At 43.9% G+C, this 17,747-nt stretch overlaps 1 protein-coding gene across 2 annotated transcripts in view; it reads left to right on the forward strand.

Annotated features, from left to right (window-relative positions):
* The window catches only part of CMTR1 (cap methyltransferase 1), a 28,021-nt gene that overhangs the window by 5,173 nt on the left and 5,101 nt on the right, over positions 1–17,747 (forward strand). For both annotated transcript variants that reach the window (XM_061991255.1, XM_061991256.1), the window contains exons 4-22: positions 1,161–1,319; positions 2,735–2,827; positions 3,501–3,572; positions 4,225–4,319; positions 4,424–4,496; positions 4,688–4,886; positions 7,341–7,459; positions 7,697–7,793; positions 8,976–9,108; positions 9,644–9,823; positions 10,221–10,277; positions 11,243–11,300; positions 12,758–12,826; positions 13,001–13,132; positions 13,622–13,744; positions 14,792–14,883; positions 15,506–15,574; positions 16,949–16,996; positions 17,581–17,693. In XM_061991255.1, coding sequence (XP_061847239.1) covers positions 1,161–1,319; positions 2,735–2,827; positions 3,501–3,572; positions 4,225–4,319; positions 4,424–4,496; positions 4,688–4,886; positions 7,341–7,459; positions 7,697–7,793; positions 8,976–9,108; positions 9,644–9,823; positions 10,221–10,277; positions 11,243–11,300; positions 12,758–12,826; positions 13,001–13,132; positions 13,622–13,744; positions 14,792–14,883; positions 15,506–15,574; positions 16,949–16,996; positions 17,581–17,693 — 1,981 coding nt within the window. The remainder of the gene's footprint in view (positions 1–1,160; positions 1,320–2,734; positions 2,828–3,500; positions 3,573–4,224; positions 4,320–4,423; positions 4,497–4,687; positions 4,887–7,340; positions 7,460–7,696; positions 7,794–8,975; positions 9,109–9,643; positions 9,824–10,220; positions 10,278–11,242; positions 11,301–12,757; positions 12,827–13,000; positions 13,133–13,621; positions 13,745–14,791; positions 14,884–15,505; positions 15,575–16,948; positions 16,997–17,580; positions 17,694–17,747) is intronic.

Raw genomic sequence — 17,747 nt, forward strand, 5'->3', positions numbered from 1 at the left:
CAGCAGGATCATACCTCTGCATGAAAAAAGAACCTTCAGTTCTTGCTGAATTCAAAACTCAATGGGATCCAGAGGTTGTGAGTTGCTGATTATGCATCTCTGTAGCTGAATCCTGTTGCTGATCATTGAGAATTTGCCCACGTGCATTTTTGGCGCTGGGCTGCAGCTTACTGATTCCAGCACAAGACCATCTTCCACTTGGAGAGCTCTCTCCTGAGCCAGTTAGGATGTGTGCTTTCAGTTGCCACTGAATACAGGAGCTTTTACTACTGAATTCACAGAATCACAGAATTTGAGAAGCTTTTGTTTGTAAGGCCTCATAAATTTGAATATAAAGATTGATGTGATGTCCAGTCATGTTGAGTGATTTTTTTTTTAGTGTTAGGTAAGTAAAGGAAAATAGTCCTCAATAAGTAGATGTTCCAAATTCTCTCCTGTAAAACAGGCTTGGTGGCTGTCACATTTGGTGTACATATTTCAAGGTCTGGTTCAGAGCCAGGTAGCAAAAACAATGAAAAAACACTCTGTACCTTTGTGTAAAACCGATCAGATGTTCTTATGTTGTTTCTCACACAGATTGGTAATAAACAATGTTTTTGTTGGTTCTCCTGTGAAGGAGTATATAGAAAAGCTATCAGTTAATGAATATATTTCTTTTAACCTAAGAGATGAGAATGTGTTTCAGGACCAATTTGTCCTGCATTCCTCCTCTGAATTTTAGGTGAAGTTTTAACTGATGCTTGAGATGTATGTGGGTGCGTGTTCACAACAAAGAATATCATCACAACATGATTTTTTTTTCTTGTGCCAGTATCTTTTGTTTTATGAACCTTCTGTGCTTACTGAGCACTATTATGAATGGCTCCAGGCTCTTCACTGCTTCTCCCTCTGAGCAGGCTGTTCCTGCATTACCAAACCTTTTGTGATTTGCTTCTGTTTCAAAGATCATTCTTCAGATCTAATGTTTTTTGTGTCCTTCCTCAGCGAAGTAAACTCACTGTTAAGGCCCAAAAGCCCCAACTGGGATTAAAAATGCTTGATGCCTTCAAGTTGCTTCAGGGTGGTGTGCCATTTTCCCTGTTAACCTTTGACCTCAGTAGTAGCACATAAACTCGAGCCCACTTGCTTCACTCAGTGTGCTCCCTTTGCTTTCTTTATAGGCCAAGATGGGCTTCCGGGAAGGAGAAGGTCTGGGAAAATACGGCCAAGGCAGGAAGGATATTGTAGAGGCCTCCAATCAGAAGGGACGGAGAGGCTTTGGGCTGACCCTCAAAGGATTTGATGGGGAGCTCAATATTGATTGGCAGGATGAGCCAGAGGTAAGTACTTCCATTGTTGAATCCCTGTTGTGTGGCTGTGTTCAGAATTTCCCCTCTGGGAATGCTTTTTAAGTGTTGTTTGATGGTTACCATTAAGGCTATTTGCTGGGTAGACCCAGACCTTGCTTTGTCCCAGAACCATGTGGCAGAAGTGGTTTTCTGTCACAGGTATTCAGGCTCTCACACAAAATTGGTTTCAGATGGATTGTTGCTGTGGCCTGTAGTATTTGTTTCTGAGTTTGCAGTAGTGAATGTGATTGAAATTTGTTATCAAACTCTTTTGGGTTTACCATTTTTATTTTACATGTAATTTTTCCTGCCTGTATAGGTGATTTTAAAAACACCCCCAAAATTCTATGTGCCTTTAATAGTCCCAGGTAAAATGCTCAGATTTTCTATTGCTGGGTCTTGTCAAGCTCTTCAACAGGGAATAAAAATGTGGAATAGGAATAGGTATTGCTGTGAAAGTAAAGCCCAAGTTTGATATGATTTGGTGCAAAATAAGTGCTGTATGTTTGTATTAAAAAAAAAAACCCAACCAACCAAACTGCAGCACCGAATCCTAGAGATCTGACACTGTAGAGTTAGCCAGAGGGTTACTACTTAGCCTAAGCCAGAAGGTTACAGCCAGAAGCTGTGGGGTAAGCTGACACTGTTAGTCAAGGGCAGCAGTGCTTGCCAAGTTGTGGATGGTACTTTGCTCTCCATTCTTTGTTTTCAGCAATTGAAAATAGTATCAGATGGTATTCCTTAAGAGGCAGGAGTTGGAGACCTGCTGTGTATGCTTACTGGTTGAGGTCTCATTTTCCAGTGTGTTTCTACAGCTCACAGCAGTTAAGTGTTATGTACGATTAACCTTTGTGGATGATATTACTGTAACAAATACAAGAAGGTCAGTAGATGGTAGCAGCCTCCCTTTGTGGATGAGTGGCATCATTTTGATCTTAACTGCTAAAACAGTTCCTTCCCAAGATTATAAGAGTTGTTCAAGGTGTGAATGAAGTTGTGGAATGAGGGAGCTTTTCAGAAGGAACTGGGGATGGAATGTGCAAAGCACCATCAGGAAGTGTGGGTGTTTTGACAACTTTCTCTTTCACAGCGTCTTTAAAATGAGACTACTAGGCTTTTGCTCAGTCTTGATTTTTTATCAAGCTTTAATGAGAGGAAAGAGGTGTGGGGGTTTTTGTGGTGGAGGGTTTTTGAGGTGTGTTTTGGGAATTTTTTTATTCTTTAAAAAAAAAATGCATCCAGGCAAATCTAAACTATTTCAAACTGGGAGACAAAAACTATGGTTGCCCCTCAAGTTATGGTATAACCTTAACATTAGAACTGGGAGGTAAGCTGTTGAGAAGGAATGAGTAGTTGTATTTTGCTAACAAAATGGTTTTGGCTCTTCTTGTGTCTTGTCTTTTCAGCCCAGTGCCTACGAGGAGGTGGACTGGTGCCTTGAGTGTACCACAGAAATCCCTGACACCCAGGAGCTGAAGGAGTGGATGACTGTGGGGAAGGTAATTTTTCAGATTTTGGTACTTACCAGCCTAAGATGACACAGGACTACTTGGCCTGAAACAATTGCCTTATCAAAGAGTTGGAGAATAACCTAAACTGGAGGGAACCTCTGGGGATTGCTAGTGCAGCTTCCTGCCTAAAGGAAGTTGCTGAAGGCCTTGTTTAGTTGAGTTTTGAGTATCTCCAAGGATGGAAATTTCACAGCCTGTTTGTACCTCTGTTGCAACGTTTGACAACTCAGTTGCCAAAAGAAAAATTCAGTATGGCTAACTGGCATATTTTTGTTTCGTAGCAAATGCCCATTGTTTCTTGTCCCATTGCTGTCCATCTCTAAGAGTCTCAATCAGTCTTTCCTATTTCCTGACGTTAGATACTTGTAGGCAGCAGTGAGATCTCCTTGTACATCAGGTGCTTCTGCACCTTTGTCATCTTGGTAGCCCTTTTTCTGGGCTTGCTCCAGTATGTCCGTCTTGTACCGGGGAGTGCTAAACTGGATGCTGCATTCCACATGTGGTCTCAAGATGCCTAACAGGGGAATCATTCCTTAGATTATTGCTAATAACAGCCTAGTATGTGGTTGGCAGTCTTCATCCATTACTGGTACCTGTTGCAGTCTGAAATGACTGATAACACATTTGCTGATTGTTATCTGTGTTCTTGTCCTGTTTGCAGAGGAAGATGGTGATTGAAGATGAAACAGAGTTCTGTAACGAGGAGCTTTTACGTAATGTCCTGCAATGCAAGGTGAGTCCCTTTCTTTAGAGAGGAACTGAAGGTTTTGGGAAGCATGTGAAATAAGTAATTAAAGGGGATTGAGTAGTTTAGTTTGGTGATCAGCAGGAGCTCAGAATGTCCTGTTTTACCTCTGCCACTGGTATGACCTGGCATCCTGGTTGTTACTCTGTGCAGCAACCTATATTGCATCTCAGCTTTCAAAGAAATGAATGAAAGCAGTCTCCCTTTTTTAGTCCGACTGAAAGGCTGAAGACTTGAATAAGCTGAGGAAATAAACTCCTTTTCTTCCCTTGTGTGTTGCATCTTCCCTCCTACATTGTCTCATGCCCTTGTAAATTGCAGTAGAGTGTGTGTATATGTGTGAGCGAATTACTTTAGGCTGGGACTGCTTTTGAGATGAGTAACTACGTTACCAGGCTTTGGAGTTATCAGTACAGAATTTTTCACTGTCACTAAATTTACTTAAGAACTGGGCTGGCTTAGAAGAGAAATGAATATCATTGTGTGATGGATAACCACTATGTGTTGGTAAACCAAACCCTACACAGAGTTTGCTATGTAAGGAGAGAGGAGCATGAGGAATGCCTACTACACCTACTCATGCCCACCTATCCCTCAAGCCTGTGCCAGGTCCAGCTCAATTTTGTTCCTGTTTGTGCAGAGTGTATTTGATGAGTTGGATGGAGAAGAAATGCGTCGAGCCCGAACAAGGTCCAACCCCTATGAGATGATCCGTGGAGTTTTCTTCCTGAACAGGTTTGCAGAACTTGTGGTAGTGTAGCCCCTTTCCCATTTATGTCCACTTTCAGCCTTGGGAGACAAGGTTGAAACTTAATAGGTCCCTATTGATGTATTCACAGGGCTGCAATGAAGATGGCAAATATGGACCATGTCTTTGACTACATGTTTACAAACCCTAAGGGCTTCGATGGGGTGAGGGCCTCTATTTAACTTCCAAGTAGCTGTTCTTCCTCAGAGAATGGAGAAGGGGGACAAAGGAGAATCCTTAGGATTCTAGTGGGGAGAACATGGGTTTGAAAGAGACTTCTCTGAGTAGTACATCTGGTTTTGACTGATGGGAGCTGTTACTGGGTCAGTAGAATTCCCTCAGTTTCCTTTTGCAGACGCCTTTGTTAAAGGAGCGAGATGCAGAACTGCTCTACTTTGCTGATGTGTGTGCTGGTCCCGGTGGCTTCTCTGAGTATGTCTTGTGGAGGCGGAAGTGGCATGCGAAAGGATTTGGCATGACCTTGAAAGGACCAAATGACTTTAAACTAGAGGACTTCTATTCTGCTTCCAGTGAGCTCTTTGAACCTTATTATGGTATGTAGTACATGTGTGAGTATTAACTGATGCTTTTGCTGCAGTCCCTGTATCAGGAGCGGGGGCTGGTGTTGATACCAGCATGGAGATCTAAGAGAAGCCTGTTTATAGGGAACCATTTTGCAAGGTAGAAGAGGGCTGTCATCTGAGAAAAGGGGTTGAGGTTGGTGAGCTCTGTATCGAATCACATCCAGTCTACCGTAGGGATGCGTATCCCATCGTGATAGTTGATACTCGAGTGCTTTGTTTGTCAGAAAGTTGTAGAGTGCTTTAAGGTGGCTTGACAATATTTTTCCCACTTCACTGATGTTGCCCTAAAATAACAGTGAGTGAGATAACTTACCGTAGAATCATAGAATGGTTTGGATTGGAAGGGATCTTAAAGATCTAGTCTAACCCCCCTGCCATGGGCAGGGACACCTTCCACTAGACCAGATTGCTCGAAGCCCTGTCCAGCTTGTCACACAGAATCACAGAATACTTCCAGGGATGGGGCATCCACAGCCTCTCTGGGCAACTTGTTCCAGTACCTCACCACCCTCACAGTGAAAAACTTCCCAAGATCTGATCTTAAATCTATCTAAACAGTTACCTTCTCATCCTGCCGCTACACTCCCTGATAGGAAGTCTTTCCCAGTCTTTCCTGTAGGCCCCTTTTAGGTATTCAGAGGCTGCTATAAGGTCTCCCTGGAGCTTTCTCTAGGCTAAACAACCTCAGCTCTCAGCCTGTCCTCACAGGGTAGGTTCTCCAGCCCCGTGACTTGCCCAGAGGTCTATTAGCAGACCCAGAGATAGGAACCTTACTTGCCTGACTGGCAGTATGTTTCTGTGTCAGACGTTCCTATCTCTGCTTTCATGATTGATTGTGGATTCTTCAGAAAGATAAAGAAAAGAGGTTTGGGCTAGAGGCTATATCTGAATCACTGTGATTCAGTGACCTTCTTAGTCCAAAGAGGTTCAGGCTGACATGTTTTACATTGCTTTGAGAGACAGACTAAGCAGATGTACGCAGAAAATTGCTGCATCTCACCTTGATGGCAACTTGTTAAGCTTGCTGATGTTTGATCCCTCTATCTGCATAGCCTCTAGGAACAGGAAGGGAAATACAAGAATTGCTAGTATTTCTGCTTCTTATTAGGAAATTCGAATGTGACTTTCTTGTAGAGAAGAGAGTTTGCTTTTCCCTTGTGTTGTTTTGTTGGGTTTTTTTCCCTCCGGCACTCTGACTTGCTGATTGCCTGCCACTTTTGACACCTGATCGTGAACTCCTAGGGAATGGTTAGCACTTCAGGATTACATCTGTTAAAGAGAAGGTTCATGGCCAGGGCAGCAAGGCAGATAAGCATATTGCTCTAACAGTTGCAGCATTTGGATCTTCATAACTCACTGCAAGATGGTGTTCTTCTGGAGAGGAGATACCTAGAGAAATTAATAGTGCCATGATTTTGATGCATTTTCTGTGTCTGTTTCTGTCTATTACCCTATAAAGTCTAGTGAGATGTGTACAAACTCTCTTCTAGTGATGGGAAGGAAGTAGACTGCTGTGATATTTGTGTTGTGAGGAACAGTAACAAATTCCAGTGTCACCTCACTTACTGACAGGGTGATTGATGGGTAACTGAGCTATCAAAGCACTATCATGCATCCTGATCTCTGCTGCTTTCTAGTTCTTTGGTTCAGTTAATAGAAGCTGTAGTGGTAGAAGATTTATAGGGGTTAATATCAAATAGAAGTTCAGGCTTCTTCAAAGTTAGAATTGGTGAGCTCCAGAATACACCTTAGATCATCTTTCTAAAACGCCAACCTGGAGGGCAATGTACCTTTCTTTAACCATATGGGAAAACTGTATGAACATTTATACACAAACCCTATTTCCCTCTTCCTACTCCTGCTGTAAAGTTGTTTGCAAGGTTTTTTTGAAGGGTTGCTTTTTAAATTCCACGTTACGTTGTGTTTGGAAATTGTATTGTGTTTCTTTTGAATTATTTGAGTCCTTAGTAGGAGGTTGCTATTGCACAATGTAAATAATTTTGCCTTGCCTATAAACACTTGTTACTAACAGGTGAGCTGTGCAATGAGATTGAACGTTACATTTTTAATAGATTCAGCTATGTGCCATTCCTACTTGGATGAGAATATTGTGTTGTCTGGTAGTCAGCTCTCAGAGGAGGGCAGTGAATGATTTGTCTTTTGGTGAGGCTAATGTACAACTCATCATTTGAACACAGTTATTATGTGGCTTTGTTTGTCCCTGACCACACAATATGAGTAATTTTCCTAAACTAATGAGCACCTATGGCAGTGAACAAGGGAACGTGTTAATGCTTATTTGCCTATCAAGGCCGGTGTAATTTCTGATTATGTGTTGATTGAATACAGCAGATCACCTGCACATGCTGATATTTTGTCTGTGCTTGTAAACATGTTAGTAATTGTCTCCTCTTTTCCCTTTAGGAGAGGGAGGGATTGATGGAGATGGAGACATCACTCGCCCAGAGAACATTACTGCTTTCCGTAATTTTGTTTTGGACAATACTGATCACAAGGGAGTGCATTTCTTAATGGCTGATGGGGTTGGTTCATTTCTTTTTCTTCCTGCACTAATGACCGAAACAGACACCTCAGTCTTTATGGAGTAGGATATTTGACATGTGTCTGTAGTTACAATGTGAAATTCTTCCAGGTCTGCCATTAAAAGTGCTGGTGGCAGTCTTTTTTTTTATCTTAAGGAAACAAATTACCATGATTCCATGATTTACCTATACCAAAAGATTTGTGGAGATGCTGATCGTATGCTCTCTGCTTTTCAGGGTTTCTCAGTGGAGGGTCAGGAGAATCTGCAAGAAATCCTAAGCAAACAGCTCATGCTTTGCCAGTTCCTTACAGCACTGTCTGTTGTCCGGACAGGTATGTTTTATCTATTAATCTTCTTCCTCCTTTTCTAAGGTGTGGGTGACATTGCAGAAGGACACTGTACAGTTTTATTAACATGCCACAAACTCTGCTCTGTAGTGAGGCTAAGTTGCACAAAACGGAGTTGTCACAAAACTAAGAGAACTAGGGCAGAAAAGTAAGATTATCTATCTTCATTTTACTTTTAATTAAAAGCATGAAGTAAAATATATTAGATTAAACCTCTTACAGTGTGCTGCATTATGTAGCTGTCTTGGGTCACTAGTGTGGTAACTAGGCAGTGTATCTGAGTTTTATGGCACAAGCTGGACCAACTGCATCCTGAATATTCTGTCCAGCTGGTTGGAACAGAGAGTGGGGTTTATCCAGTTCATTCTTTCCTCTAACTTGTGGCTTTTCTCCTTTAAATCTGCAATCTCTGTGACCAGAAAAAGGTGATGTCTCACATGGGCTTAGCTGCGTGTTGTTGCTGAATGATGGACGTTACAGCTTTCTCTGGTTTTGATGGTTCCTTTCTTCCGCTAAGTGTAGTTAACATTTGGCACTGATGCAGAAGATAAATAATAACGTAATACGTGCTTTTATCTTGTGCCCTATGTTTAGAAGTACCTGAAGCAATGATCTCCTTAGCAGTAGTCTCAAATCTGATATGATGTAAGGAGCAACTTTCTTTGTCTTTTCTGCCTGGATAGGTAATAGCTCTGTAAGACTGACTGCTTTTTGCTTGGGCAAATTGTGAATCTTGTTTGACAGCAGGAGGCAACATAGACTCTTTTCTTTCTAGATGGTGAGTTATTCTGTTTTAGGTAGCGTTCATTAGTTTTCTCCTCCAGCATGAGGTTTCTTGTTGCACATTTTGAATCTTCTCTTCTGCTGTCATGCCATAGGGCACAGTTTGGACTTGGAAGAGGAGGATGGGGAGTGGATAGAAGTTTGGTAATGAGACAGCATGCATACTGATTTGATCCTGGTCAGGGAAATGCTTTATCTCTTTGCTGCTGGGAAGGTGTTTCATGGAGCTCTGTTGACCCACTTCATGAATATGTTTTTAGATGCTATTCAGGTGTACAGATACACTCTTACCACTTCTCCAGAGAGAAGGTTATTGGAGTGCCTGGTGTCTCATTGCTAGCTTATAATCTCCTGGTGTTGATGTACTTCCTCTCTTTTTTCCAGGGGGACATTTTGTCTGCAAAACCTTTGACCTGTTTACTCCATTCAGCGTGGGACTTATTTATCTGCTGTATTGCTGCTTTGAGCGAGTGTGCATCTTTAAACCTGTAACAAGCCGCCCTGCTAATTCGGAAAGGTGAGATTCTTGAGCGTAGGAGACTACTAAAGAAACCCTGTCCTCTAAATATAGTGGTGGATTAATTTGGGTAAGTCTAGTGGAAGATCGGTGATCTGCCTCAAGTGGCAAGAGTCTCACTGGAGGAAACATTTTAGATATTTAGCCAGTTATGGTTTGACAAGATATTTACCCTTCTGGGGATAAAGCAGTGGAACTGAGTATGCAATAAGTTTTGTTTTGCATGAAGCAACTACAGCAGCAGTGAAGCTAGAGCATATTACATGTGTTATCATTGTACCTGTCAAGTGTAGCAGAATTGATTAACTGCTAGAGGAAGGTCTGTGGGGTTTTCAATACAGTTTTTTCCCAGTCTTTCCAGAGCATAGAAAACGTATAATGACTTTATGATAGGTGAGATTGCACCTTCCTGAGGGATACCCAAGAGTAAAGAATTCCCGGGCTTTGGGAGAGTGTCCTGAAAAGGGGAGTGTGGCAGGAAGGTTGGCTGCATGGAGGAGCTGGCCACACGTGATGTCTGTGCCTTGTTGTGCAGGTACGTGATATGCAAAGGGCTGAAGCTGGGCATCGATGATGTGCGGGACTATCTCTTCACGGTGAACATCAAGCTCAACCAGCTGCGCAACTCTGACGTGGATGTCAACCTTGTTGTCCCCTTGAACGTAATCAAAGGCGACCAGGATTTCTACGATTACATTGTCCAGTCCAATGAAAAGTGAGTGCCCATAGGAAATGAGGGATGCTGGCTGGCAGCAGCTTAACCGACGTGGCTTTCAGCTGTAGCTTCTTCCACTCATGGAGATGCTTGTCGATGCTGCTACTCTGCTCTGCTGTTGCTCCCTGAGAGACTTAGCAGAGCAGAGGGACCCTGTGCAGAGAGAAATGCCGTGTACTGTTAGTAACTGTTTGACCTCCAAGTGCTGCATAGAAAAGAAAGGAGGCTACTGCCTAGTTCTTTCCATTGGTCTTCCTGTCACTTTCAATCATGTTGGCAGTGAGCCGTCACTGCTCTGAGGATCAGACTGTCTCCCCTCTGTTGTCTCAGCACTCTTTCTTGTTTTGCACAGTAAAGCAATCTTGGTCCCTGACTGAAACTTATCTCTTTCTTTCAGCCACTGCAAAGTTCAGATAAAGGCACTGGCCAAAATTCGTGCCTTTGTTCAAGACACGTGAGTACATTTCTCTGACTTTCTGTGAGGACTGAATTAACCTGCTATAAATGAATTGCTTTGCCCTTCCTGAATGCAGTGTTGGTTTGAGCTGGTGCTTGACTTGGCCATTGGAGCAACAAATGTGAATAGATTTTTTAGGTAGCTCAGTTTGTCTCTCTGCCTTATTTGCAGGAACGTATGGGTAGCTAGAAGAGTCCTGAAAGTTGATGCTATATTATCACCCTTGTTGAGGAGGCTTCCATGCAATGCATGATTTCCATTTCCTATAAATGGGCCTACTTCTTAGCAGTTACTTACAAAAGTAACTCCCAGCTGGTATGTTCAATTCCACAGTAACCATCTAAGCTGGATGTGGTTGTAGCTCTTCATTTTCCAGGGGCAATTCTAAGTGTCTAAATTACATACTTAGAATGGCCTAAAGCTTATGTTGTGAATATCTTGCATAGAACTAAAGCCATTGCAATGTGTAGCTTTTGCCCTGGCAAGACTTTTCTGTTCAGCTGTCATTCAGAGAGAAAATGTAGTAAAGCTGAATAAGTCTGGTAGCCTGGAATTATCTACAAGTTAATCCTAATTTTGACACTGTTTTTGAGTGGCCTTCAGCAGGTCTTCATAGCTACTGTAAACAGGGCTATGCACCCACCTCTTGGAGATTAGCATAAGTCAATACCAATACATAACTTCTTGAAAGTGTTGATGCCTCACAGGGCTTTCATGGGATGGAGTGGTGGCTGCTAATCAGTTGGGCAGACCACGAGACAACGGTTAACATGGGGACTGGAGATGAGCAGGGGCTGGGTAGGGAAGGCAGCATCCTCTTCTGTGTGACCTGTTGAGGAAGAGTGCATGTTTGTCACTCACAAGCTAGATGCTGAAAGATGCAAATGTTACAGAGCTGAGATATGGACTGCTGCAAGAGTGAGGAAGTTTCATCATCTTAACAATCTGCTACCTTTCTCTAGGACACTGATTGAGCCACGACAGGCTGAAATCCGAAAGGAGTGTCTCCAGCTATGGGGGGTAAGTAAGCTGTCAAATGGTGAGGTGAGAAGGTGCCCTTGCTCTGGTAAAACATGAATGGAGCTGCAGTACACACAGGACCTTGTGGACAGAGGTTTCATACATTGTCTTGTGGGAAAGTCAGAGACAGTTCTGTGCTCTTCATGTAAGTAAACAGTATGTTTCTGAATCTCCATTGAGAGCTGGGCAGAGAGGAACCTCATGAGGTTCAACAAGGGCAAGTGCAGAGTCCTGCACCTGTGGAGGAAGAACCCCATGCACCAGTACAGGCTGGGGGTCAAACTGCTGAAGAGCAGCTCTGTAGAGAGAGACCTGGGAGTCCTGGTTGATAATAAGCTAAACATGAGCCAGCAATGTGCCCTCATGGCCAAGAGGGCCAATGGCATCCTGGGATGCCTCAAGAAGAGTGTGGCCAGCAGGTTAAGGGAGGTTCTTCTCCCCCTCTCCTCTGCCCTGATGAGGCCTCATCTGGAGTCCTGTGTCCAGTTCTGGGCTCCTCAGCTCAAGAGGTACAGGGAACTTCTGGAGAGAGTCCAGTGCAGGGCCACCAAGATGATCAGGAGACTGGAACATCTTTCATATGAGGAAAGGCTGCGGGAACTGGGGCTGTTTAGTCTGGAGAAGAGGAGATTGAGGGAGATGTCATTAATATTTACAGATACCTAAATGGTGGATGTCAGGAGGTTGAGGCAGTGCTTTTTTCTGTTGTATGCAGTGTACAGGACAAGGGGTGATGGAATGAAACTGGAACACAAAAAGTTCTGCTTAAACATAAGGAAAAACTATTTCACTGTGAGGGTGATGGAGCGCTGGCACAGGCTGCCCAGGGAGGGCGTGGAGTCTCCTTTTCTGAAAGTTTCCAAAATTACTTGGATGCATTCCTGTGTGACGTGATCTAGGTGGACCTGCTTTATCAGTGGGGTTGGACTAGATGATCTCTAGAGGTCCTTTCCAATCCCTACCATTCTATGATTCTATGGTTATGTGTATGGTTCAACTGAGCAAGACTGCCTTACTGCAGTAGAGAGTTATTTCATCAAATAGAGAGGGAACTCAGTAACCTAGTTCCCAAGCAGCAGAGCTCTTCAAAAGCTTTTGTTTTTGAGCCTGCACTTTATCTTGGCTGAGCTTTTGACTGCAGTGGGGCCATAGATGTAGCAGTCAGTTTCACAGGCTAATTGTGTGTCTTCAGTGAAACAGTGTTTCATCAGAACATGCAGGAAACCAAAGCTTTAGCCTGAAACTTTTGGAAGTTCCCTGTTGTTTCTGGTGATACCTGCTATGCCTACATTAAATTTGCAAATTTAATGACCTCTGGAGTACCAAGAGTAGGACTTTCAGGGTGCAGATGTTCTGTCATGTATTGAAACCAGAAAGGTACCTATAAATGTGACAAAGTATGTGACATGTGACATGACAAATGTGACTGGTTATAAATAATTTGGATTTGTTTTCAGATTCCTGATCAGGCTCGTGTTGCTCCTTCTTCTTCAGATCCCAAGTCCAAGTTCTTTGAGCTGATCCAGGTGAGACCTTACCCTGAAGCTTTTTCTGAGTCCTTTCATACTAGTAGAACTTTTCCCTGTAGGAACTAAGAGATGAAGAAGCTAGTCCTTGATTACTGTTTCATGTAGAAGTTGCATTTACTCACCCCTTGGTGCATAGTGTCTAATTTGTCTTTTCCACGCTTTGCTCTGTAGGGCACAGACATTGATACCTTCAGTTATAAACCCACTCCTCTGAATCCCAGCACCCTGGAGAAGATTCGTCAAGTATTAGATTACCGCTGTATGGTGTCTGGAAGTGAGCAGAAGTTCCTCTTGGGGCTGGGGGTAAGTGCTGAGGACAGTTCAGGAGTTTAGCCGGTTTCTTTGAATGCTGCTATTCTGCTTTGCAGTTTTATCCCATCCTTTCCTGTCCTCAAAGGACAGAAGGGATCCCCGTCAGGAGTCTGTGAGACTGCTATTTATTTTAAGTTTCTTTCTCCTGACTTCATTCCTTTTCACACTAATTAACCCTGGTTTTGTAACCGCAGCCTACACAGAGACCTGTGCTCCTACTAGTATCTCTAATTATCTTCACTGTTCTTTTAAAGGTGTTCTATTTCTAGTTTTTGTGAGGGTATGAAAAGTCACTGGCAGATTAGAATCAGTGGTTTTGTTCCTTTGCTGTAGAGATTAAGGTTTTTCCTTAGAAACTGCCTGTGATAGACTAGGACCAACAGATTCTCTGAGGGCTGCTCTACAGTTAGTCAGATGTCTCTCCTCCACCTCTGCCCTCATGAAACTTTGGCTGAAGCTGACTCTGCCTTCTACATGCAGAAATCTCAGATCTACACCTGGGACGGCCGCCAGTCAGATCGTTGGACAAAGCTGGATTTGAAAACTGAGCTGCCACGAGATACCCTTCTCTCTGTGGAGATTGTTCATGAGCTGAAAGGAGAGGTAGGAGGCTATTCTCTCCCTTACCATGTGGCTGCAAATCTGATGAGCAGTTTTGCCTATTCTCCACAAGATATTGCAAAATAAATGTTGTCTTGCACTTGGCAGGTGCAGGGTTTTTTTATGTATCATGTTTAGAGAAACTATATTGGTTAAGTTCTTTCTTTCTGTCCAGTGCTAGATACACGAGCTTTTAACATAATTTTGAAAACACTTGATATGGTGCTGTCATCCTACATTTCAGCAGCAGCTGACACTGCCAACGTGACTTCACGTATTCTGTGGCTTTTTGGGTACATAACTGCTCAGTAGTGATTGCAGGGTTTGAGGGAGAAGGTTCTCAATGGTATATTTCCAGTGTAACGTATTGCTACTGTAGTGGGTCTGGGACGGTAGTGATTTTCCACAGCAGCTCCTGCAGTGCAGGAGCAGGAAGGGGAGGCGAGATTCATTTCTGGCCTTCCCAAAGCAACCGCTACGCGTACTGAAGCCCTGCTTCTCGGGAGGTGGCTGGACATCGCTGCTGATGGGAAGTACAGAGTAACAGCTTTATCTGCTTTTGCTTTGCTTCCCGCGTGCGCGGCTTTGCTGCTTATTTATTAAACTGCTTTTATCTCAACCCACGAGACTCCCATCTTATTTTCTCCCCTTCCCTGGCTTGCTGAGGAGGTGGGGGATAAAGTGGTGTGGTGGGCACCTGGCATCCAGCCAGGCTCAAACTACCACAGCTACCTGGGAGTTTGTCCTCTGGCATCTCAGATGAGGGTGCTGTAGTTACTGAGTTTTGTGCTGGGGCACCTGATAAGGCACAGAGCTGGTGATGGCAGCTGTGGTCCTGCCCTGTCTCCCTCCCCTGAGGTGGAACTGTGCAGTAGAGATACACCACTTCTTGCAGGTTGGCAGATGACTGTGCAATGGGCAGCAGGGAATTTGCGTGCTTCTGGTATCTCAAAAAGTGCTTTCTTGCTCAAATGATGTCCTGTCAAAAAAGGACTTATAAATCAAAGCTGAAATAGCAACAGTGTAAAGTCTCTGTGTTGCTCTTCCTAGGGGAAAGCCCAGCGAAAAATCAGTGCCATCCACATCCTTGATGTCCTGGTGCTGAATGGTAATGATGTTCGGAAGCAGCACTTCAACCAGAGGTATGTGGGATCTGGAGATGCTTCTCTCTTGTACATGATGAGGAGCGACTGGGAAACAGCATTCACACTAAAAGCAGAATGCTGAGCACAGGGAGACAAGTGCATTCAGCTGAAATGCTGCTATAAAGATCCAACTGTGAGTGAACCCACTCTGAAGTGAAGTGTGTGTGGCCTTTTCCAACTGTACCCTGTCTGTGTGTGAGGGCAGGATTGGCTCATTTCTTAGTCTGGGGTGAGCCAGGCATGGTCTGGGTAAACCGGGCATCCAGAGAATATGAATGAGCACAGCTGGTAACTGGCTGGAACTAGCCCCTCAGTTTCCTTTCTCAGAGACACGATGTCTCTACTAGTTCTGCTTTCCTCCTGATATATCAATGTGTTCAGCACCAAATGGGCTCACAGAGGAAGCTGTGGAGACCCATTGCTAATAATACCCAGTAATGCTGGGCACTGAGCTGGGAGGGTAGGGTGAAAAAAGTCTTGCTCAGTGTCTGTCTGACAATCAATGGATGCAGTCTGCATGTACTGAAGTGTCTAATCGGTTATTCAGCTGAAACAGTTAACTACTTGCTGTGCCAAAGATCTGGCTAAATTGCTAGAGTCTCTTTTAATTTCCATTCAGGATTCAGCTGGCAGAGAAGTTTGTCAAAGCTGTTTCTAAACCTAGCCGGCCAGATATGAACCCCATCCGGTGAGTGACAGCGCCCGGCCTGCTTTGGTTTTGGTGGGTTGGAGGGTGAAGGACCTGATAAGGAGCCGAGGGGGAGTTAAAGTTCAAGCCGAATTCATAGTTCTGTTATGTTGTATGGAAGGAAGCTAAAAGCCCTTTAAATATCTAAGATGAGGGGCAATAGCAGCGAAGTTATGTCGTCCTTTCACATATCAAACAGCCGTGTTTTTATCATAGGTTGATTGGCTTGTGCTGGTTTCAAATGTGCTAGAGTTGGTCCAGAACCCAGTTAGCTTAATCATTGCAAAGACTTAATATGTCCTTGTCTGCCTAAAGGGTCAGCAGCAGTACAGAGATGCCAAGTTAGTCAATACGTGAAGTGCTGACCAGCATTTACTGTCTCTTATAGCCTGAGGAGAAGGCTTTAGTTACAATCCCAAGAAAGTTCCTGACAAAGGGCTTCAGCTTGCTTTGCCTCCTGACCTTCCACTTCATTAATTCTGCTATGGTGAAGCATAAGAGCATTATCGTGCTGCATATTGGATAGATATTGTGGACAAAACAGCTGCTGTTTCAGAAGTCAAACTGTTGTGATGCTGTGAGAGAAGTTGGAGGAAGGGAAAGAGGATGTTCTTCTTGGTGGCATAATGAAAGATAATGAGTAGGAACTCAATTAAACTAAGACAGTTGCAATAATAGGAAAGTGAAGTGAGAATAGCTGTGGAAAAGGGTTATAGAGGAGAGGGTTCCTGTACTGCTCTTGTGAAACTGTGCTCTTTGAAAGCCTGGTGCTTGTAGCAGTGCACTGCAAACGAGTGGTTAGGGTGGCAGATCAAAGGGAGTGCTTTTGAAACTTTCTGATTGTCTTTGTCTCAGAACAACAAAATCAAAAGCAGTTTGACATAATGAGAATGATGACCCCAAATCATCTTTACTAATTAAAAAACAAAACAAAACAAAGCAAGGCCTTGTTTTTACCTCAGGGTAACTAATGAGTTTGTGGCTTCCCTGAGGATAATGTTGGGCAGTTCAGAACCTGCCTGGTGCTCACTTTGGTGAATTTACCCCATGGGAAAACCGAAGCACCTGACTTGGGTTCTTCCTTTTCTGTACACTCAGCCTAAGGTAAAAATGCCCAGCTTCCTTAGCAGCCAGGGTGCTCTTGTGCTGTGTACTGCAGCCCAGTCACGAGCATACAGCTGTCAGGTTTTCTCAAGCCAGGAGAGATAAGGCACTCAAGCATAAGATTGAGAAGAAGGGTGAACCTCATTCATGCCTGACCACCTACCTCATGCTCTACACAATGATCTGGTTGACTGCTCCCTGTAGCTGGGACGAAAAAGAGAGTGGTTTAAATTTATTTTTAATTGTATTTTTGTCTTTTTTTCCCTGCAGAGTGAAGGAAGTGTACAGATTGGAGGAAATGGAGAAGATCTTTGTGAGGTAAGAGACGAGTACAAATGAGAGGCTCCTTGGCCCACGGAGGTTACTAGCCGCCAGTGCGCAGGAATGGGAGGGATGTGCTGACCTATGCTTGAGGAGTCCTGGAGGAAGAGCTGTTAGAGCTGCTGCAACTGGTGGCTGCTGTTTCTGAAATGCTGATGGCTTGGAGCATCATCCTGCTGAGTTCTGATGCCATAGCTGTGGCCAATATGCTTTACAACCGTAGAAGTAGCAACAGCACTTGAATTTATGTGCAGAAGTGTCAGTGGCTTCTGGGTGGCTTGAGAAATTAAGAGTTCATATCTGAAATGGGAACCTCATTTGGATTAAGTATAGTACATCATCATAGATCCTTCACTGCAACACTCGGTTTGCTGCCTAACCCAGACGGCTCAGGCTGGTTTCTGTAGCCGTGTTGGGCAGGCAGGGTGGTGAATCCTCCAGGATGTCATGATCTTGTCCTGTCCTGTGTGGTGCTGTCAGTTTTCACTGTGACACCCTGGAGGAGGGTGCGCAGGTGGCTTGGTGTGTGCAAGAGGATGGGAACAGAGGAATCTCCATCACTGCCTTCTCTCAATGTTTAGGTTAGAGATGAAAGTCATCAAGAGCTCAAGGGGCATACCGCGGCTATCCTACACTGGCCGAGACGACCGGCACTTTGTGCCCACGGGACTCTACATCGTACGGACTGTGAATGGTAGGAAGAGAGTCTTTTCTCTTACTTAACTTTGTATCTTGGACTAAGAAGTAT

Source organism: Colius striatus, chromosome 2 (genome assembly GCF_028858725.1).
Source record: "Colius striatus isolate bColStr4 chromosome 2, bColStr4.1.hap1, whole genome shotgun sequence".
NCBI classification, from domain to species: Eukaryota; Metazoa; Chordata; class Aves; order Coliiformes; family Coliidae; genus Colius; species Colius striatus.